The following is a 21240-nucleotide window of genomic DNA, read 5'->3' as shown; positions in this document are numbered from 1 at the left end:
TACCTGGGGGCTTTGGGGAGAAAAAGGAAAATAAATAAAATCTTCAAAAACAAAAAAAAGAAAAGATCTCTATTCTCTAGAAGTTTAAATTAGGGTGCTGAAATGGTACCAGTCACGAAGTGGGAGTGCATGTGAGTGCTAAAGAGGCTATAGAGACAGCAGGTACTGTAAGGAATCACGTGCACCTCAAGGACATGGACACTTTCACATGGTACAAGGCTTTGAGTTGTGCGAGAGGACTATTTCTTTGGGTCCTACCATGTGATCACCCACAATGGCTCTGCTTAATATGTATTATGAGATTTTAGGTATATTTAAAAGTCAGCATAGTGTTTGGCAAAGCTCATGCTATTTCTACTACACTAAAGTTTTCCAAACTTCAGCATAACTTACTTGCAGAAAAGTGCACAAAACTAATCAATCATCTTTTTTATTGGAGTTCACATAACATAAAATTAACTATTTTAAAGAGAACAGTCCAGTGGCATTCAGTACATTTATGATGTGTGCAACCACAATCTCTAGTTTCAAAGCATTTTCATCACCCCAAAATAAACCCTGTACACATTAAGTAGTCATTCCTATTTTGCCCTCCCCCCAGCCCCTGGCAACTACCAATCTACTCTGTTTCTATGGATTTACCTATTCTAGGTATTTCTTATAAATGGAATCATGCAATGTGACTTTTTGTGTCTGGCTTCTTTCACTTAGCATGCTTTTGAGGTTCATCCTACTTCATCCCCTTTTATGGCTGAATATTCCATTGTATGGATATGTCACGATTTGTTTATCCATTCATCCACTGATGAACATTTGTGTTGTTCCATCTTTTGGTTCTTGTGAAAAGTGCTGATATGAACATTCTTGTACAAATATTTGTCTGAACAACTGTTTTAATTGTTTTGGATGTATACCTATGAGTGGAATTGCTGGATCACTTGGTAATTCTATGTTTTACTTTTTGAGAAACTGTCAAACTATTTACCACAGTGGCTGAACCATTTTACATTCCCACCAGCAATGTATAAAGGTTCCAATTTCTCCACATCCTTGTAATCAACCAACTTTTAAAATTTAAATTTAAGAAATGTTACATTAAAAAAAACCTACACTACACCATAAGGCACAGAGTGAATATTTATTTATCACAGAGGATAAGCCTAAACTCTAATTTTATAAAGACTGGAAAAGCAGGCCAGAAAAGTGCAGAGATTTGCTCAAAGTCAAAGCTAAAGGACACTTCTAACAAGATGGAGCCAGAGGAGGGGAAGATATTTTAGCAGCATTCTGTAACTGCACTCTCAAATTTACTCACTCCGAGCATCCTTTCAAGTTATTGACACTAGAATTGTTTCCACAATCTTTTGGAGGATGAGTAGGAATCCCAGTAAGAAAAGACAAAGAGATGGCTTCCAAATGGGAGGCAGGACACTGTGTATGCCACGGAGCAATATGTACATCAGTCTAACTAAAGATTAGAGCTGCTCAAGATGTCTGAGCATGGGATTAGCCAATTTTAAATGGCCATTTAAGAAAATCTGTGGCTCCCAAGCTCTCTATTGTTCTGTTTACCCATAAGTCTTTTCAGCTCCACCCATATTCCAAGACAAATCAGATCAATACATCCCAATCCTTTCTAAAGCCCTAAATTCTTTCTTCCATATATCTTCTAACACTTTATTTATTGGTCTGGGAGCAAATAGGGTGGGGTTTCAGGTGGATGACATTTCCAAAGCGGAGAGGACGAAGGCCTCTGGCTTGGCTTCCTGCTTCAGCACTCCTGTCAGCAGGAACTCAGGTGAGAGGATGGGCAGCCCGACCCGAGATGGAATGGCGCATCGGGGGAAGTCCTGGGAGCATGTGATCACAACTCTCTGAGGCTGGGGAAAGACAGAGCAAAGACAGAAAGTCAGGGGTGAAAAAGAATCCTAGAAATAGGGTCAAGACCCATGAATCAGTCTTAGCATCCCTAAAATAGTACCTCCTGATATGAAGCCAGATGGAGGACACTGCACTGTCAATGAAGTACTCTTGCCAGAAAAGCTGAACCTGAATTTATTCAAGCCTTTAAAATTAACTACAATTTACAGGAAATATAGAAAATAAAAGAATAAGATAAAGCATACAACAAGGGAGCAAGTAGAAAAATCCAGACTGCAGAACATTCTAAAGGACAACTAAGGGCCAGCCCCAATGGCCTAGTGGTTAAGTTGTGCGCGCTCTGCTTTGGCAGCCCAGATTGGTCCCTGGGCGTGTACCTATACTACTCATCTGTCAGTGGCCATGCTGTGGTGGCAGCTCACATATAAAAAGACCAAAAATTGGCAGCAGATGTTAGCTCAGGGTGAACCTTCCTCAGCAAAAAATAAAAATAAGTAAAGGACAACTGACCTACTTTCTGGGGAAAGTCAATGGCAGAAAAAAGGCTGGATGGGTGGGGGGATACTCTGGAGTAAAGGAGAATTAAGAGATAGAACAATTGTGGTAATACATGGACCTGCTTTGAACTGTAAAAAAACATTTTCAGACAAGAGGAGAAATTTGATTCATGGCATATGAGAAAATGACCAAGAAACTATTGTTAATTTTATTATGCATCAATAACAGCATTGTGATTATGTAAGAAAATGTACATATTTCTTAGAGATGTATACTTTAAGTATGTAGGAGGAAATAATATGATGTTTGCAGTTTTCCTTTAAAATACCTCAGCAAAGGAAAAAAAGAGATAGAGCAAATGTAGCAAAATCTAAATTAATCTGCTGAATCTGAGGGATAGGTATATGCAGGTTCACTGCATTATTCTTGCTCCTTTTGTGTATATTTGAAAATTTCTTAAATACAAAATAAAAATAAGTCCATTTGGTATCATCAGACCTCTTCCCTCATTCCAGCCCCTTTCTGTACCATAGGTCTTCCCTCTACCTTCACAGTACTCTGTGTTCCCATCTGTACCTCCATTTTGTCCTCCAACCTTTTCCCATTCTGGCCACCTCCCCAGATCCAGAACATACCACCCATACCTTATAGGACCGGGGCATGCTGGGTAGGACAGTGCCTCCACAGCAGCTGATGATCTCTCCCATCTGAAGTGGAGGTGGCTGGACTCCAGGGGTCACATGAATCTCATAGCCCTAAGAGGAAGAAAATGGTGGAGCAGTAGATGTATGCACTGAGAGGCCATGGACCACTGGGAAACCTCTGGAGGGAGGGCTGAAGTATGGGGCAGAAGATAGCCTCTCACCTCCAGCAGCCTTCGCTCCCGAGCTCGGCTCAGAGCATCCCGAAGGCTGAAGCCAAAGTTCTCTTCCTGCTCAGGATCGGTCACCACGTATTCATCCGGTGGCAAGAAGCAACCAGCTTTGCGGGACTAAGGATGGTAGCAATCAGCATCAAACCTCAGCCCAGCCTCTCACCCAGCTGTTCTAGTATTTGTATGGAGCTCACAAAATGTTTTGAATCAAGCTTTCTGCCTCACCAACTTCCCTTGTTTCCTGTACCCCCTTTTCCTCCCACCACTTTCCAGAGCGTATGTGAGCAGTCTTCTCCAGTCACGATCACTATTGGTCCATCATCATCTCCTGATCTCTCACCTGGTGCAGCCAGTCCAGGGAGAGGATGGGGATCCCCCGCCCCAGGGCACACAGGAACTTGACCGTCCGGCGGATTCGATCAGTCACCAGGTGGGAAGCCTCTGCCACTGAGCTGGCCAGACTTCCCCCCAGGGCCAGTACTGCCCGCTCTCCTCGAACATCCACCACTCCTGTGAAGAGCACCTGTGGAGGGGGTTAGCCGGAGCTGGTCACAGCAACCCATGCCATCAGTGCCCATCTCCAAAATCCCCTTCATCTCCTCCCATCCTCCCAAATCTGTCTCCCTTGAAAGCCTCATGCCCTTTCTCTCCTACTTTGGGGGCTGTGGACTCTTGGTTAGGTTTGGTTCTTCGGAGGCTGCGGCTCAGTATTCCCTCTTCTTCTGCTTGGTCTCTCTTTCTCTTGCCTGGTCCCGGCATCACTACATTCTGGGATTGAGAAAGATCTTGGTAGGAGTTTCTGAGACCCTAAGCCCTTTGCTAGCTTTGTGGTCCCAGCCCTCTCCTCACCTCTTTCTTCCCTGGTCTCTCTGTGGGATCATCTTCCTCTTCCTGGAGGAACACTGTCTTCTGGGAGACTTTCCCTCTTTGGAGCCGTTTTTGAAGTGGGGGTAAATCCAGGGTAGCTAAAGGCCTCTTGTGGCTTTGAGAGGCCTTACGCTGGGGCTCTGGGGTGAACCCAGATGTACCTGCTGCCTCTACCTTTTCGATGTGGGGAGCATGAGTGGGCGCCTCAGGAAGCTGGGCAAAGGCAGGCTCAGGAATGGTTGTAAGGGACTCAGCTGCTCTCACTGCTCTTCGTCTTTGGTTCCTCGAGTTAGGTTCAGGGGGTGCAGAGCAGGGTTCATGGACAATGGGAGCTGTGGGGGACCCCTGCTTCCTAGTGGCCCTTGGCCTCCTGCTGCAATTGGCTTGAGGGATGGTCTCAGGGGGAATAGGCTGGTCTGTGGGGACAGGAGACCGGAATTCAGGGGTGGTAGGAACTGGCACAGCACTTATTATAGAAGTCCTTAGTGTCCTGCTCTGACTAGCCGGAGCTATGGCTTCAGGGGTGACAGGCTGGTCTGTATGGCTGGGAGGTTCAGGGCCAGGGGCTGTGGGTTCCATTGGTTGGGGAGTCTTGACAGAGGACCTATGTTTTCTGCCCCGAATATCCTGAGTTGTGGACTCAGGGGTAACAGATTGGTCTGTCGGGGTGGAAGGCTGGAGCTGTGAGGCTGTGGGGACAATTGGTTTGGGGGTCTTGACAGAAGACCTATGTTTTCTGCCCCGAGTGGCCCGAGATGTGGGTTTGCAGGTGACAGGTTTGTCTGTGGGGGTAGAAAGCTGGAGCTCAGGGGCTGTGGGGACAATTGGTTCGGGTGTCTTGACAGAAGACCTATGTGTTCTGCCCCGAGTGGCCCGAGATGTGGGCTTGCAGGTGACAGGTTTGTCTGTGGGAGTGGAAGGCTGGAGCTCAGGGGCTGTGGGGACAATCGGTTCAGAGGTGTTGACAGACCTATGTTTTCTGCCCCGAGTGGCCCGGGATGTGGGTTTGGGGGTGACAGGTTGGTCTGTGGGGGTGGAAGGCTGGAGCTCTGAGGTTGTGGGAACAATTGGTTCGGGGGTCTTGACAGAAGACCTATGTGTCCTTGGCTGAGATGTGGGTTTGGGGGTGACAAGTTGGTTTATGGAAGTGGAAGGCTGGAACTCAGGACCTGTGGGTACAACTAGTTCAGGGGTCTTGACAGAAGACCTATGTGTCCTGCCCTGAGTGGCGCCAGATGTGGGCTCACTAGCGACAGATTGGTCTGTGGGGGTAGAAGGCTGAAGCTCAGGTGCTATGGGGACAATTGGTTCAGGGGACTTGACAGAGAACCTATGTGTTCTGCCCCGAGTGGCCCGAGATGTGGGTGTTAAGATGCCAGACTGGTCTTTGGAGGTGGGAGGCTGCAGCTCAGGAGCTGTGGGGACAACTGGTTCAGGAGTCTTGACAGAGGCTCTGTGTGTTCTGCCCCGAGTGGCCCGAGATGTGAGCTCAAGGGTGACAGGTTGGTCTGTGGGGGTAGGAGGCTGGAACTCAGGGGCTGTGGGGACAACTGGTTCAGGGGTCTGGACAGAGGACCTATGTGTCCTGCCCCGAGTGGCCCGGGATATGGGTGTGGGGATGACAGACTGGTCTTTGGAGGCGGAAGGTTGCAGCTCAGGAGCTGTAGGGACAACTTGCTCAGGGGCCTTGACAGAAGATCTATGTGTCCTGCCCCGAGATGTGGGCTCAGGAGTGACAGGCTGGTCTTTAGAGGTGGAAGGCTGGAGCTCAGGGGCTGTGGGGACAACTGGTTCAGGGGACTTGACAGAGGACCTATGTGTCCTTCCCCGAGTGGCCCGAGATGTGAGCTTAGCGGTGACAGGCTGGTCTTTGGAGATGGAAGATTGCAGCTCAGGTGCTGTGGGGACAACTGGTGCAGGGGTCATTTCAGAAGACCTGTATGTTCTGCTCCGAGTGGCCCGAGATGTGGGCTCAGGGCTGACAGGCTGGTCTGTGGGGGTGGTAGGGTGGGACTCAGGGGCTATAGAAGACATTGGAGAGGGTAACATCCTGGAGGACCCCCGGGGCCTGACTTTGGGTTTTGGATGCAGAGGCTCCAGCTCTGAGGGAGGAATCTCTGGGGCTCCCTGACTCCCATTTTGCCTGGCCCTGGGAATGGGCAGCTCTAAGGAAGGCAGAGGCTGAGGTGCAGGATGTTTTTGGCTCTGAGGCATGAGGGGGTTTTGGAGTGGGGCTGAGGCTTCAGTCACTGCAGGAGGCAGACAAGCCTCTGGGGATTCCTGATCACCCTGGGGAGAAACACAAGAAGTGAGGCAGGAAGAGGCAGAGAGAAGAGAGAAAGGACTTGGATCCTGTTCTTGATACTTGTTTGCGTTTAGGGTGCGCTCACTGGCATTTCTATCTGTGACCCCCTTCCATTAGACGGGGAACTCCCTGGGGAGGAAGTAGTCCTCTTTCCCAGGGACCTCTCCCCATAACGCCAGTATGGTGTTCTCCATATATGGATGATGGTAATGAAGAGGATGGTTGGGGGAAAGGGGGAAGAGATATAAAGAAAGGGACTTTCTTTCTGAGTCAGGTAGAGGGAGACAGAACTTGGGAAACAGATATGGAAAACAACAGGTGCCAGGGGTAAAGGGATAGAAGCCATCTGAGGAGTGCTGAGAATGGGAGAAAAGTGAGATGGGGAAAGGCGTAGACTAAAGCAAGGTCAGGGGAAGGGCAGTGGAGGGGATGTGATCTTTGTGGAGTTTGGAGAGGTGGAGAAAGCATGTCTCACCCTAGAAGCCTTCTCAGCAGGTGGCATCTTGCAATTCAAGTGGTCTAGACAGAAAGCAAAGACAAATGTGGCTGAGGTCTAAGCAGTCAGTTACTTAGGGGGTGATGGGGGCTATGTACCACCCTAGGTTCCCCTCTGCCTTCACTTACCTCTCTCCTGCCTCCTGGGACTCACTGGGACGCCCCTTCCTCCACCTGATTGGCTCCCAGAAGCTACCACAGCTGAAGCGAGTGCCTGAAGGCCCCCAGCCCCCACCCGAGGCTCTGGTGTTGGACTGGAGGCCTGCCCTTCCTGGTCCTGGGTCCCTCTCTCTGGCTCCCCTGCCTCAGGGCCTCTCTCCTGTATCACTTTGGATACCTTGACCTCTAACCCACCTACCTCACACACTCTCCCTGGTACTAATTTCTCTGCTTCTCTTTCAAATATTTCTCTTGCAAGAGTCTGCTTTTCTCTCTCTTTCTCTTGTATTTCCCTGGCTGTCTCAATTTCTACCTTCAAACTCTCCATACCACTTTCGGGACTTGCACTTGTCACCTTTTTGTCAGACTCTTGTCTCTGAGTGTCTCTAGCTAACACCTGTTTTTGTTGACTGTCCCGTAGCCCCCGAGTTAATTCTTGCTCTCCCATCACATCTTTTCTCTCTCCTTCTGGTGGCGGTTTCTTGGTTGCCCTCTCCAATGGTCCTCTCTCAGGGTTCACCCTGTCTGCTGTTTCTCCTGGTGTACCCATGTCTTTCTCCACAGTCTGCATCCCTCTTCCTTGAATCCCCAGTGGCTCTGCATGAACTGGGCTCTCTGGATGTTGTTCTCCTGGTGTTGCCCTAGGTGGTGAGGGGCAAGATCCATGGGCCTCAAGGTGGGCGGCAATGGGCTGGGTCTCAGAGGCCTCAGATTCTCTTGGACAGTATGGCTGTGTAGCCAAGACCTCCCACAGCTCATCCAGGGCACCTGGAAGCAGAGTTAGACAGAGAGAGGGATGAAGACCGAAAAGGTAACAGGTTGAGAAAGGATTAAGATAAATCCATGAATAATAAATCTAAATGGATTATTAAAGGAAAGCTGGAAAAAGGAGGATAGTCATAACATGTAATGTTTGTCTCAAAAAGTAAGACAATACCTTCATATAAAAGCTCTCTCGGTAGCCTCTTTAAAAACGATGCTAGACTAGTTGCTCCATAGGTCTGACTTAATATGGCATTTTTTTCTGATGAGATGGAGAAACATCAGCAAAAGAGTCAAAGAATATGAAAGAAACGTGTAGAGGGAGAAAACAAGGATGCCCAATCAGGGCATAGAGGAGGGGTGAGTTTCCTATACCTTCGGCCTGGAAGCTGCAACGGGAAGGGCCAGGCTCTTGGGGTGGACTTAACAGGAAGGCCTGGGTGGGTTCATCCTCCGTGCTCTGGACTGCTGCACAGGAAAAGATGGCCTAAGCACAGCTCCTCCACAGAACTCCAGGCTCCCATTCCCGGTCTCCTGCCCTGCCCATGCCAGCTTTCATGCCTTTCAAAGACTACCAGTCTAATCTCCCAGCTCCCACCAGACCCAAGTGTCCTCACCTTCCAGGCTCTGACCCTCTTTCTCCACAAAGCACTGGGTAGCCTGTAGGTCTAGATCTTCAGAATCTAGTCAGGGAGGAATATAGGATAGATAATAAAAAGTCATATCTGACCCTTAATTCCTTACTTTTTCTCTACTATTCTCTCCCCAACTCCAACCCCTATGCAATGCACTGAATGTTTGTGTCCCCCCAAAATTCTTATGTTGAAACCTAATCCCCAATGTGATGGTATTAGGAGGTGGGGTCTTTGGGAGGTGATTAGGTCATGAAGGGGGAGCCCTCATGAATGGGATTAGTGCTCTTATAAAAGAGACCCCAGAGAGTTCTTTTGTGCCCTTCTGCCATGTGAGGATACAGTGAGAAGACGGCTGCCTATGAACAAGGAAGAGGGCCCTCACCAGACACTGAATACGCTGGCACCTTGATCGTGGACTTCTCAGCCTTTAGAACTATGAGAAATAAATTTCTATTGTTTATAAGGCACACGGGCTATAGTACTTTGTTATAGCAGTTTGAACGGACTAAGCCACTCTATAAATATTCTTTCTTTTAAAGGTCAAGGGAGGAAGGAAGGCCAGCACTTACCATCACGGGCATCTGCAGAGTCCTTGGTCCCATCCATACGTGGTTCTCTCTTCCCTTCTTTGGGGGTCTGGGCTCCCTCTCTCCGTGGCTGGGTGGGTTCCCCTGGAGTGCCTGTGTCCACCACCAGACCTGTTAGGTTTTCCCTTGAGACAGGTAGAAGGCCCTGCTCCACTAGTGCCACAGGTGACCCACCCTGGGGCCCCGCCTCAGGAGCTCTCTCCTGCTCAAGAACAGCCACAGCCCATTCCGTCCCAGCATCCCCTCCTGTGGGAAACTGGCTCTTTCTTACATCTGTCACTGCTGAGGCATTTAAGGATGTGATCTCACAGTCCCCAACTGGAGGAGGCTGGGCTTCCTCTAGACACACCATAGGCAGCTTTGCTGGGCCCCTGTCTGCTTCCACATCTGTTTGATTTGTCCACGCCACAGGCACCTGATGCTTCTCCAGAGGTGTAACAGCTGGCCCTGGTAGGACTTCCTCCTTCACTTGTGTGTTGACGTCCACTGTGGCAGAGGCTTCACTTCTCTCCAGGTGGACTGCAGGTGAGCTCTTATCTTCCTCCATCTCTATATCACTGTCCCCAAGAGGAGGCTGGCTCTTTTCTGAATGTGCTTTGTCTGTGCAATCCTTGGGGACAGTTCCTCTCTTTTCCACTGGGGGCCCTTCCTCCTCCACATCTGTGTCACTGTCTCTCCTGGCGGAGGTTTGGCTTTGCTCCAGAAGGACCACAGGTTGGGCCTTGTCCTCTTCCACATCTGTATCTCTGTGCCAGGTAAGGGTTCGGCTCTCTTTCAGACGTGCCAAAGTGAGTGCTGCTGAGACTTCTTCCTCGTCATCTGTATTGCTGTCGATCACCATGGAGGCTTGGCTTCTCTCCAGAGGGACCGTTAGTAGGGCCTCACCCTCCTCCACATCTGTATCACTACCAGCTGGGCTCTCCTGCAGATTCGCCAAGCCAGGTGCCCCAGGACTCTTTGCATCATCTCCATGGAAGACTTGCCTCTTCTTCATAGGAACTACAGCTGGGGTCGTGGGGATCCCCTCTTCTTCCACATCAGTATCACTGTCTATGAAGCCAGAAGGCTGGGCACTTTCCAAATGGACTTCGGCTGGCCTTCCTGGAGGCCTGCTCTCATCATCCACATCTGTGTCACTGTCCTCCTCAGCAGGTTGGGTCCTCTCCAGAATCACTCCAACTGGAACCACTTCATTCCTTGCATCCCTCTTGACTTTTGTGGCATTGTCCCTTTCCTCCACTGAACACTGATCCTTTTCAAGCTGGATTTCAGTTGTGATGGCTTTAGGCGGTTCTGTCTCTACAGTGGCATCTGTCATGGCAGCTGAGAAGGCCTCCTCTGTTGCTGGTTGCTGACTTTCTTCCTCATCTGTGTCACTGTCCAAGTTGAAGGCAAAAGGTGGCCCAGGGCCACCTGGGGCAGGGGAAGGCCCCTCTTCATCACTGTGAAGGGAAGAGAACAGAAAGAGTCTAGAATCTATTTCCCAAGAAGGGATACCCCACTCAACTGTGAACTCCTTGAGGGCAGACACGAGGTAGTATTTGTTTTTCTATCTCCAGCAATGAATTCTCCACTTGGCACATCAAAGGTGCTCAATAAAAATTCACCAGAGTAAAACAGTATGTGTAGTTCCCCAGCTATCACTTTCATGATAATTATCTCTTAGAGATGAATCGTCCAGCCCCTGGTTCCTCCTCCTTCTGAAGACTCAGATGTCTGGCCCTTCGGTACTCACCTCTCTGGAACTACTGTTGCCAAAGAAGAAGATGTGGTCCTTGGTTCTTTCACCACATGCCTTTCAGAAAGAGGATCTGTCAAGAGTAGACAGGAGTAAGTTGACAGTTTTACACTCCCCATCCCTGTCTCCTCACCCACCCTCCCAATATACACACTTACCTACTTCCTCCTCTGAGTCCTCAGCCAACAGGAGCCCCCGGGGATGAGTTCCTCCCTGTACCTTGGGTGTCTCCTCTACAGTTAGAGGGCCCCGAGAGACAAAGGGCAGGGGGGCATCCAGGCGATGGTACTGGCAGAGCAAGTCAGCAAAGAGAATTAACTCCTGGTCTCTCAGACGATGACTCACCCCAGGGCTCAGGACCTTAGGAGGCCTCAGGATTTGAGTCCCATTGAGGCTCCCAGAATCCCGGAGGATAGGTGCCTTGCCCCAGGCCAGGATTTCAATCACTGCATGTTGTTTGGAGATGGATGGAAAGGGCAGGGCCACAGAGCAATCAGGCATTCGGCCTACCACATTCTTCCCGAGGTAGAGTGGGAAATCTAAGAATCAGAGAGGCAGATAGGTTCCCAGGCCAGAGTTTTGGCCTGCTATTAGGAAAATGTTCCTGTTAAGTACCTCACTACTCACGCAAGGTCCCCATAGGCATTAGACAAATAATAGGCCCCAGGACATCTAGGTATTGAAGAATACATGTAATGCATTATTCATAGTCAATACCCCATCCATTCACGCTAGGTTTTTTTCTATTGTGGTAAAATGTACAAAAGATTTACCATTTTAACCATTTTTAAGTGTACAGTTCAGTGGCATTAAGTACGTTCACATTGTTGTGCAACCATCACTACCACCCATTTTGAGACCACATTGGATTTTTATTTGAATTTCTTCATCTCCTAGTAAAGTAAAACCACCCCCAGTGAGTCCAGGGCACTTGCCTGGAGCAATCACCTCAATCAGCCCCCTCTTCTCCATTCCCAGTAAAGAAAGTTTTTCAGATCTCTTTAAAACCTATACAAGCTTCTTGCAACCCTCCCACTACTTTCTACAAAAATAAGAGGTCTATATCAGTACTTCAGCACCCAATACCCCCTGACCTTTTTCTGGTCCATGGGCACTACTGAAGATACGCAGTTGCCCTACGGGCGCCAAGCTACACCCCAAGGATTCACTGGGTCTCTCTGTCTCCTCCTCTTCTTCAACCTCCCAGTTAATAGCCTGGGTGTCCTCCATCATCTGGGAAGGAAACACATCATCATCTCTATCATTGGTTCACACACACAGCCTCAGAGAAAAGATTGATAACCGGGGTAAACCTGGATAGTTTCCGAGGTTCATGCTTCTCTTTCCACCGATCATTCTGTTATCCTTCTGAAGCATTTAAAGAATATTTTTGACCATGACACAGAATAAGAAATAAATATTATTACGTCCCAAGTACACAAATACATACAAACACATGGGCTTATTTATATAGACAAAAGTTTTGAGAAAAAATGCCTAGCCTTACTATATACAACACACTGATAGTTTTTGCTCTACTTTTTTCTATTCTCTATTTTTTTTTGGGGGGGGGGGTGAAGACTATCCTTGAGCTAACATCTGTTGCCTCTTTTTTTTTTTTTTGAGGAAGATTGTCCCTGAGCTAACATCTGTGCCAATCCTCCTATTTTTTGTATATGGGACGCGACAGCATGGCCTGATGAGCAGTGGTGTGTCTGCGCCCAGGATCTCAACCTGTGAACCCCGGGCTGTGGAGGCTGAGCATGGGAACCTATCCACTATGCCACCGGGTTGGCCCCCTCTCTCTATTTTTTAAAGGCTGATTTGCAACCTACTAAATTTATTTTACTATTCACTATTGGGTTGCAACTCACAGTTTGAAAAACACCATTTTAAAGGGAGCTAACGTTTGCCAAGCATCAACTATATGTTGGGCATTGTGTTATGTGTCAGGCATAGTAACCACATGAGGCAGGCATTTAGGAAACGAAGACTAAAAATATTAAATAATTTCCTCCAGATAACATAACAGATAAGTGGAAGGGACAAGAATAATGGTACTTGTGGCTGCAAAGCACATGCTTTTTACCCTTTACCAGATCATCTCAGTGTGATCAGACTAAATTGCAAAGAATCATAACAGTGGACATATACAGACGCTTGCTATGTGTCAAGCATTGTTCTAGTTACTTTATATTAACTGACTCATTGAATCATCACAAGAATCCTGTCAAGTAAGTATTATCATTATCTTCTATTTCTCAGATAAAGAAACTGTAACATAGATGGGTTAAGGAATTTGCCCAAGGTCACCCAGATGTCTCTCCTCTGTTTCATATCTCTGATGGTTTTCCATGCCCACAGGATAAAATAAAATCTAAACTCCTTAGCAAGACCCTGTATGATCTGAACCTCATGTCCTGAAATGTGTGCCTCACTCCCAAGCCTATGGTTCAACCACACGAATCTTCTCCCCACTCTCTGAACACTGTTCCTATTGTCCCCCACATCTGCATGCCTTAACCTGCGCCTTGGCCCTTTGCTCCTAGTTTTCTGGTCCAACTCCTACCTATCTTTTATCATTCAGTTTTAATGTCGTTTCCTTAGCAAAGCCTTTCCTGGAGTCTTCCCTGCTTTCTGGTGTTCCTACCTGTTCCACAGCGGTGAAAGGACTTGAAATTATCCTCACACTTCTCACCAGATGGTAACCATTACTTTCCCTTTCTGCCGTCACACACCCCCTCGAGAACTGGGCCAGCAGAACTGTCTTTTCGCCTAGGGTCCATCATATTCACTCAGCAGTAGTCCTTGCGCACCTAGTGCCGTTCGAAGTATTCAGGATACATTTATGAACCAAACATAAAATTAACCCTACTCTCCTGATGAAAGAAGAAAGAAGAAAACTCAAAATAGCACGGATGGAATTCACTTAGAAAGATGGCAACCCAGAGGGAAACTGTTGACAGGAAAGGAAAGTAGGACGCCTCCTTGGAGACAGTACTAACTCCGTCCTCAAGATTGGCGAACTCAGCGGGTGCCCACGACCCTTGGCTCTAATCCAATGGCCACCATCTTTGATCCCCATCCCAGTGGGTTCCCTCCGGGCCCAACGTCTTCCTGTGTCTTCATACCTAAACTCGGGGAGGGGCATCAAGTAAAGATGAACACTACAATCCTAGAAGCTAACTTCCAAATCTCCTCCGCCCAGTCGCACCCCCGGCACGCCCCTCCCGTCCTCCGGGAGAACCAAGATGGCACCCGGGGAACTGTGGGCGAGGTCCCCCAGAACTCACCTACTTTGAGGCCCCGCGCGCGCCACCAGTAACGGCCGCGGGCCGGTGGCGCGAGTGCTTGCGCCGGGAGGGAGCCGATTCTCTGATTGGCTCCCGCCGCTGTCTTTCACAGTCTTGCGGCACGCCGATTGATCAGGTCTCCAATGCGGAGGCACCGCCGTAGCCCCGCCCCCGCCCCGCCCCCGCCCCGCCCCCTCACAGCTCAAAGGGGCGGCTTCTCTGAGGGGCCTGAGATCCGTTGTGTGAGGCGGCAATCAGAGGCCGTCCTGCGCGCACAAGAATCGCGCACCCCGATTGGGCAGCTCCAAGGGACAACCCACTACGACTTCACCACCCAAGGCCCACTTCCCGCGCAGATTTCCAAACCGCGACCACAGAGTCTGGCTGCCGGAGGCAGATAGAGGGGCTTACCATAGTCGTCGCCCGATGCGTCTGGTGCGGCCAGAGCGCCCTTCCTCAGTCCTCCCAGACATGGTGTCCGCTGACTAATGAGAAATAAAAATGGGTTGCGGGTTGCAGTCGTGGCCGGAGGCTGCAGTTTGGAGAACTGCCCGTAGGCGTGGCGCTTGAGGACTACTCATTGCAATGAAAGTTCATTTCTTTTTGATTTGGTTTGTTTAGTAGAAGTCATGTCACTTTCCCTCTGAGAATACATCCCTGATAGACATTTTGAGGTCATTTTCCTAAAGCAAAGATCCTAGGCGAACAGAGAGCACTGTTTTGCTAACCATCTTAAAGGCTGACCGAGGTCTTTCGAGGGCTGAAGAAGGATGATACAATCATTTATTTCATCATCTCACACTAAGAGGATGGTAACAACATGACATATGTATAATTTAGGAATTCCTTTTGCATTCGTTATCTCACTTCATCCTGACCACCGCGATCAAATAGGCAGAAGTAGATTTTACAGAGGGAAGTTGAGTGACTTGCCTAGGTTCCTACAGTTAGTATAAGGTAGAGACAAATTGAAACGTCCTCTGATTTTAAATTCTGAACTGTCTTCACTGCCACAAAATAACTACTTTCATTGTGATCATGCCTTAAAACATGAAACATTCTATTTTAAGTGGGTAGAGGGGTCCTACACAACTTGACATTCATTTAGGTGACTGAGAAATGTGTGTTGAATACAATGTGAATTATCAGTGATGACCTTGATATCACATGTCCTCTATTATGCTTACCACACTCCATGGTTTATACGCTTCCCACGAAACTGCAGGATCCTGGAGTCCAGGGAGCTAATTTTTGATCATTTTTGTATCCCTAGCTCCTGGTTTGGTGGACACTTAGTATCTAACAAATGAATTAATCCCTGAGAAGAAACATGCCACTTTGACTTGAGCCCATCCAATTTTCTCCCATCAACCCCTCTCCCTACCCCCTTTTTTTTAAATTCTGGGGTTTTTGAGAGCTTGCAATGGCAAGCCACCTGGTCAGTAAAATTAGCGAATTGAAAAAGAGTGGAAAGACACTGAAATTCTATCAGACACCCCACCCCACACTTTTGTTCGACAAGACCACAGTGTCTTCAATGCTGCTCTAAGGTCCAGATCCCCTACACGGAAGGAAACTTCTGGCTTCACAGATCCCAGATATTAGCTTCTCTAAACCATTCAACTTATTCTTTGAACGTAAGCTCTAGACAATTACATCTCTATCCTGACAAGCCCTTGTTGCAATTTTGTTTCTCTTCCTAAACATTATCATTAGAAAACTCCCAAGGGAATAGCAGGAATAGTCTTTCCGAGTATCTGGGGGAGCAGCGGCTTACTGGAGTTCACGCCTGGGGTCACCAAAGGACCAGCTGTTAGATAGCAGAGAGGGGTGCTGCATGTCTCCCCAGTTTTCGCTGAGCTAAGCAGTCCTGTCTTTCCCAAGAGCTACCGCAGCGGGGAGCTTTCAGGGCGTGCCCACTCCTCCTTCCAACCCCTGGCACCCCAGGGTTCCCAAATCCTGTATCCCCGAAAACGACTCCCTTTGTGTATAAAAAACTCAGGCATAGAGGAAAGAAATCTTGCGCAAGATCATTTTTCATAAAAAAACAAAAAAAGTCCAAAACCAAAAACTCAGTACCCACCCATTCGTCCCTTCATTTTGCAGCGTGGACAACAATAGAGGACTACGACTCCCAGAGCTGACTGCGCTCGTCCACTCGAGCAGAGACCAATGGACGTCTGATGCATGACCGGCCTCGACTAATCAGGGCCGGCCTCGATGAGGCTTTGTCTCCCGACCGCCGCGCGGGGCGCGTTCTCCCGCCTTCCCGCCCCGGCGCAGGCGCGCCCCGCCCTGCCCGCCTTCCCTCCTGCGCCCTCCCCTCTCCTTTCTCCCTCTCAGAACCTTCCTGCCGCCGCGTTCGGACCTCGCTGCTCCAGCCTCCGGGGCACGTCCCATCCTTCCAGTCGGCTACCAGCAGCAGAGAAAAAAAAATTACTTATCAGTTTCTTGCCCCGTACACACCTTGAGGCGAGCAAAAGAATTAAAATAAATTTTAACCATGAGGGAAATCGTGCACATCCAGGCCGGTCAATGTGGCAACCAGATCGGTGCCAAGGTAAGGATTTTAAACCTCTTTTAACTGTATTTCTTTTTACTAAAGAAAATCCAGGTAAATGATAAAAAAAAAAGGTTGTAGGACATTCACTCTTTATCTTTAGCCGAGCTTTGCCAAGAAAAAGTTATTATGTATATATACATATATAATACACATTTGTTGCTAGAATTTGCTCTTAAGAAATGAGGAATTATTTTTCTTGGCAGGCTCATTTTGGGGAAGCTATGAAAAGCACCCTACAGGTTTGGGGGGCGGGAAGATCGAGGTTCTGTAAGGTTTTACTTAAAGGGGATCTCCTAACGGTCCGAGGACTGGGGAGGGAGGGAGATGCGGAAACAGCCCGAGACAAAGCGAGGCGAGGTTTTCCCCGGGTGCATCTCCCTTGGCGCGGCTTCGAGTGGCTAAGCCAGAGGGGGAAGGGACGGGGCTGGGCGGGCAGCTGCAGAGCTGGGATCCCAAGGTGGGGTCGCGGTGAGCCCCGGTGGGCTGCAGTGCGCGTTGCCGTTCACAAAAGATCAGGGCTCTCCGCGCGCCCGCGATCCCCAAGGGGCGGTCCAGTAGTTTTTCGTGGATGGAAGACTAATAGGTGCTGGCTTAATTTTACTTTCTTTCATTTCCCCTTAAAAGAGACCCTTTTAGGGAGTGAACAGATGAGAGAGGGCGGTAGAAAAGGAGAGGGTTTTTTTTTTTTAAAGGATCCCTTACGACTAAAGGGTGGGAGGAAGGAAGAGGATCGTCCTTTACAGCAAGGGGTAAAAGCGAAGAAATAAAATTGCAAGGCCAAGGGGGCATTTCTTTTCTTTTGCGCGCGGTTACAATGTAGCGGGGGAAGGGCGGGAGGAAGTGCGGCCGCTACGTTGTAGCAGAAGGGCGGGGCCGGGCGCCCCTGGCGCGCCGGGACAATGCGGTCCTGCCGGCCGGCCGGGGGCGCGCTTGCTCCAACCGAGCCCCGCCCCAGGCGCGCGGAATTCGCGCCTCGGCCCCGCCCACACGCGACGCCTCTCTTTGTCGGCTGCTCGGCCCGCGCGTGCGCCGCAGTCACGTGGAGAGGGGCGGGAGGTGGTCGACTGCTGCAGCGGCTCTTTATCTGCCCCGGGTCCTTTGTGCGCAGCGTGGAGGGGCGGTGCCCGGCGGGGGGGGCGGGCTCTTTTGCAGTCTAGTCAACCTCCTCCATTCCCCCACCCTGGTGCCTGCTCTGCCTGGGCACTCTCAGCGGCACATCAGCTCACCTCTTAAGTAGTGAAAGGCTGCGGCTTTCCCGAGGGTGCGGTGTCTAGGGAAAGGGCGGGGCAGGCAGATAGAGAGGATGCCAGGCCTTACAGCAAGGGCTACCACGGGCGAGCCTGGAACGAAAATGGTTACGAGGGGGCATAATTGGCTGGAACCTGAGCCACTGAGCGTTCATTGCTCTCCCCCGACAGTTCTGGGAGGTGATCAGTGATGAACATGGCATCGACCCCACTGGCACCTACCACGGGGACAGCGACCTGCAGCTGGACCGCATCTCCGTGTACTACAATGAAGCCACAGGTGAGGGCAGGAGCCCGGGAAGCTCGGGTCCCATCTCATCTCCCACTTCTCTGGGGTTGCTCTTCATCCCTGGAGAACCCCTTACCCTTTTTGATGAATCCATCACCCCTTTCCTTTTGAGAGCTTATTTGATTTGATTTCCCACCATCTGGGCCAAAGACTAGCTCTGCTGCCACCTGGTGGCAGCACCTGGAACCACAAGTTTGTGTCCCGGTTGTCTCCCAGCCCCGATTTATTACTTTTTAACTTTTTTTTTTTTGAGGTAACATTGGTTTATAACCCAGCCCCGACTTATTTACCTTCTTCCTCTCTGCCAATTTTCACTTCTCTATGTTCTTCCCTGTAGGTGGCAAATATGTTCCTCGTGCTATCTTGGTGGATCTAGAACCCGGGACCATGGACTCTGTTCGCTCAGGTCCTTTTGGCCAGATCTTCAGACCTGACAACTTTGTTTTTGGTGAGTTATACACGTTAGTAGATACGGTCGTATTCAATTTATTTGGGTGCAAGGAGACAGCAAGAGTTTGGAGCTGACTGTTGTCCGGGAGAGTTTGTTCAGGGCCGTGTCCTGTAATCTCTGTGGAGGGTGGAGTTAACGACTGCCCGAATAGTAAATTATGGGAGGGATGTATCACAGGCGAGAAAGAAAGAAGATACATTCAAGGGCATTATTCCAAAAGTTGGAAGGTGGAAATGTGGTCATGTATCTTCCACACTTTACTAATCAAGCTTGCCTCCTGACCCCATTCCAGGTCAGTCCGGGGCAGGCAACAACTGGGCCAAGGGCCACTATACAGAGGGGGCCGAGCTGGTTGACTCGGTCCTGGACGTGGTTCGGAAGGAGGCAGAGAGCTGTGACTGCCTGCAGGGCTTCCAGCTGACCCACTCGCTGGGCGGGGGCACGGGCTCTGGAATGGGCACCTTGCTCATCAGCAAGATCCGAGAAGAGTATCCTGACCGCATCATGAATACCTTCAGTGTGGTGCCCTCACCCAAAGTGTCCGACACAGTGGTCGAGCCCTACAACGCCACCCTCTCCGTCCATCAGTTGGTAGAGAACACCGACGAGACCTACTGCATTGACAACGAGGCCCTTTACGACATCTGCTTCCGCACCCTCAAGCTGACCACACCAACCTACGGGGACCTGAACCACCTCGTCTCAGCCACCATGAGCGGTGTCACCACCTGCCTCCGCTTCCCTGGCCAGCTCAATGCTGACCTCCGCAAGCTGGCGGTCAACATGGTGCCCTTCCCACGTCTCCATTTCTTCATGCCTGGCTTTGCCCCTCTGACCAGCCGTGGAAGCCAGCAGTATCGGGCCCTCACTGTGCCCGAACTCACCCAGCAGGTCTTCGATGCCAAGAACATGATGGCTGCCTGTGATCCCCGCCATGGCCGGTACCTCACCGTGGCTGCTGTCTTCCGTGGGCGGATGTCCATGAAGGAGGTAGATGAGCAGATGCTCAACGTGCAAAACAAGAATAGCAGTTACTTCGTGGAATGGATCCCCAACAACGTCAAGACGGCCGTCTGTGACATCCCACCCCGTGGCCTGAAGATGGCTGTCACCTTCATTGGCAACAGCACAGCCATCCAGGAGCTCTTCAAGCGCATCTCAGAGCAGTTCACTGCCATGTTCCGCCGGAAGGCCTTCCTCCACTGGTACACAGGTGAGGGCATGGACGAGATGGAGTTCACCGAGGCTGAGAGCAACATGAACGACCTCGTCTCCGAGTACCAGCAGTACCAAGATGCCACCGCAGAAGAGGAGGAGGATTTCGGTGAGGAGGCCGAAGAAGAGGCCTAAGGCAGAGCCGCATCACCTCAGGCTTCTCCGTTCCCTCAGCCTTCTTCCTCAACTGTCCCTTTCCTCTCCCTCAGAATTTGCGTTTTTCTGCCTCTATCTTGTTTTTTCTTTTTTTGGGGGGGGGGGGTTCTAGAACAGTGCCTGGCACATAATAGGCGCTCAATAAATATTTGTTGTTTGTTGAATGTCTCCTCTCTCTTTCCACTCTGGGGAACCTAGATTTCTGCCATTCTGAGTAACCCTGCATTTCCTTCCAGTGCCCACTCCTCCCATCTGTCCAGTTAATATTTCTCTCTGTTTTCAAGATAATTCTCCAAGAAGCTGGACCTCACTCAGATCCCATTTAGAACTGTGCTGAAAGCCCAGAGAGATGGCCACCATCCTAAGCCCATGTGGTGGCCAACGAGAAAGGAAGCCAAGCTAACGGGCAGGTAGAAGCCCCTACAAGGGGTGGGGGATCCAGGCTATATTGCAGTCATAATTCCCAGATATTTCCCTGCTCCTCTCAGCTTCAAGGAGAGGAGTTAACATTATTATCTCTATTTTCAGTCTCCCTTCAAGCCCTCTCCTGAGCTGTTTCCTTTGCAGGGGTCTGACCCCCCCGCCAAGTGGGGTCCTTCCCTGTCCCACTTTACCTCCCTCATACATTGGATCTTTCCTTACCCACCTTTTCTTACCCATAAAAAGGAATACCACTCTGCTGGATATGTATGGAGAGCTGTGTACTGCCAACCTAAAATGTGACTCATTCCCCAGAGGGGAGGGGACAGGACAGCATCTTTTGGCAACATCTCATCTCTTGCTATTGGCCTTTTTCCCCCACCCTTGGTTTTGTCCTATTCTACGCTTTCAATTTCTATTTTATGTTGAACTTGCTGCTTTTTTTCATATTGAAAAGATGACATTGCCCCAAGAGCCAAAAATAAATGGGAATTGAAAAAAAAAGTTGCGAGATGTGTGCTCATTAAGGGAAAGATCGCTGGTGGAGGCAGGGGCTCAAGTTCAGTTACACAGATGCTCTGCTTTCCGTAAACTGAGAATATCTGATATTTGACTCTCATCTTTTTTTTTTTTTTTTTTTTTTTGAGGAAGATTAGCCCTGAGCCTAGCTACTGCCAATCCTCCCCTTTTTTCTGAGGAAAACTGGCCCGAAGCTACCATCCATGCCCATCTTCCTCTACTTTATACATGGGATGCCTACCACAGCATGGCGTTTGCCAAGTGCCTGCACCCAGGATCCAAACCG

The 21240-nt window shown here is 49.6% G+C and overlaps 2 protein-coding genes across 6 annotated transcripts; one reads left to right on the top strand and one right to left on the bottom strand.

Annotated features, from left to right (window-relative positions):
• Positions 1 to 414: 414 nt before the first annotated feature.
• MDC1 (mediator of DNA damage checkpoint 1) lies at positions 415 to 14526 on the bottom strand. 5 transcript variants are annotated; one of them, XM_046639536.1, is made up of 17 exons: positions 13933 to 14077; positions 13452 to 13617; positions 11896 to 12034; positions 10960 to 11340; positions 10799 to 10874; positions 9046 to 10505; positions 8859 to 8909; positions 8459 to 8524; positions 8217 to 8309; positions 7050 to 7847; positions 6901 to 6944; positions 4103 to 6409; positions 3908 to 4021; positions 3594 to 3776; positions 3245 to 3370; positions 3024 to 3134; positions 415 to 1880 (listed from the first exon to the last, which is right to left on the bottom strand). In XM_046639536.1, the coding sequence occupies exons 3-17, from the start codon at positions 12032 to 12034 to the stop codon at positions 1713 to 1715; spliced, it is 6117 nt and encodes a 2038-aa protein (XP_046495492.1). In that variant the 5' UTR covers positions 13452 to 13617; positions 13933 to 14077; the 3' UTR covers positions 415 to 1712. The 5 variants fall into 5 exon arrangements, with proteins under 5 accessions (XP_046495492.1, XP_046495493.1, XP_046495494.1 ...); XM_046639537.1 differs by lacking the exons at positions 13452 to 13617; positions 13933 to 14077 and adding an exon at positions 14095 to 14187; XM_046639538.1 differs by lacking the exon at positions 13452 to 13617 and having other exon boundaries at positions 13933 to 14071.
• A 1893-nt stretch (positions 14527 to 16419) lies between these two features.
• Positions 16420 to 20939, top strand: TUBB (tubulin beta class I). Its single transcript, XM_046639909.1, has 4 exons — positions 16420 to 16654; positions 18076 to 18184; positions 18531 to 18641; positions 18937 to 20939. The coding sequence occupies exons 1-4, from the start codon at positions 16598 to 16600 to the stop codon at positions 19992 to 19994; spliced, it is 1335 nt and encodes a 444-aa protein (XP_046495865.1). The 5' UTR covers positions 16420 to 16597; the 3' UTR covers positions 19995 to 20939.
• The last annotated feature ends 301 nt before the right edge of the window (positions 20940 to 21240 follow it).

Source organism: Equus quagga, chromosome 15 (assembly GCF_021613505.1).
Source record: "Equus quagga isolate Etosha38 chromosome 15, UCLA_HA_Equagga_1.0, whole genome shotgun sequence".
NCBI lineage: Eukaryota > Metazoa > Chordata > Mammalia > Perissodactyla > Equidae > Equus > Equus quagga.
This window is presented reverse-complemented; position numbering and strand designations above follow the sequence as displayed.

Excerpts from the sequence above, each read along its gene's own strand:
- MDC1 (XM_046639537.1), bottom strand. The coding sequence starts at position 12,034 with ATGATGGAGGACACCCAGGCTATTAACTGGGAGGTTGAAGAAGAGGAG. Across the intron at positions 8,910-9,045 it reads CTCTGCAGATGCCCGTGATG|TTCTAAAGGCTGAGAAGTCC; the intron begins GTAAGTGCTGGC and ends TATTTCTCATAG. Across the intron at positions 3,371-3,593 it reads CCCTGGACTGGCTGCACCAG|TCCCGCAAAGCTGGTTGCTT; the intron begins GTGAGAGATCAG and ends TACCATCCTTAG.
- TUBB (XM_046639909.1), top strand. The coding sequence starts at position 16,598 with ATGAGGGAAATCGTGCACATCCAGGCCGGTCAATGTGGCAACCAGATC. Across the intron at positions 16,655-18,075 it reads GCAACCAGATCGGTGCCAAG|TTCTGGGAGGTGATCAGTGA; the intron begins GTAAGGATTTTA and ends CTCCCCCGACAG. Across the intron at positions 18,642-18,936 it reads ACCTGACAACTTTGTTTTTG|GTCAGTCCGGGGCAGGCAAC; the intron begins GTGAGTTATACA and ends ACCCCATTCCAG.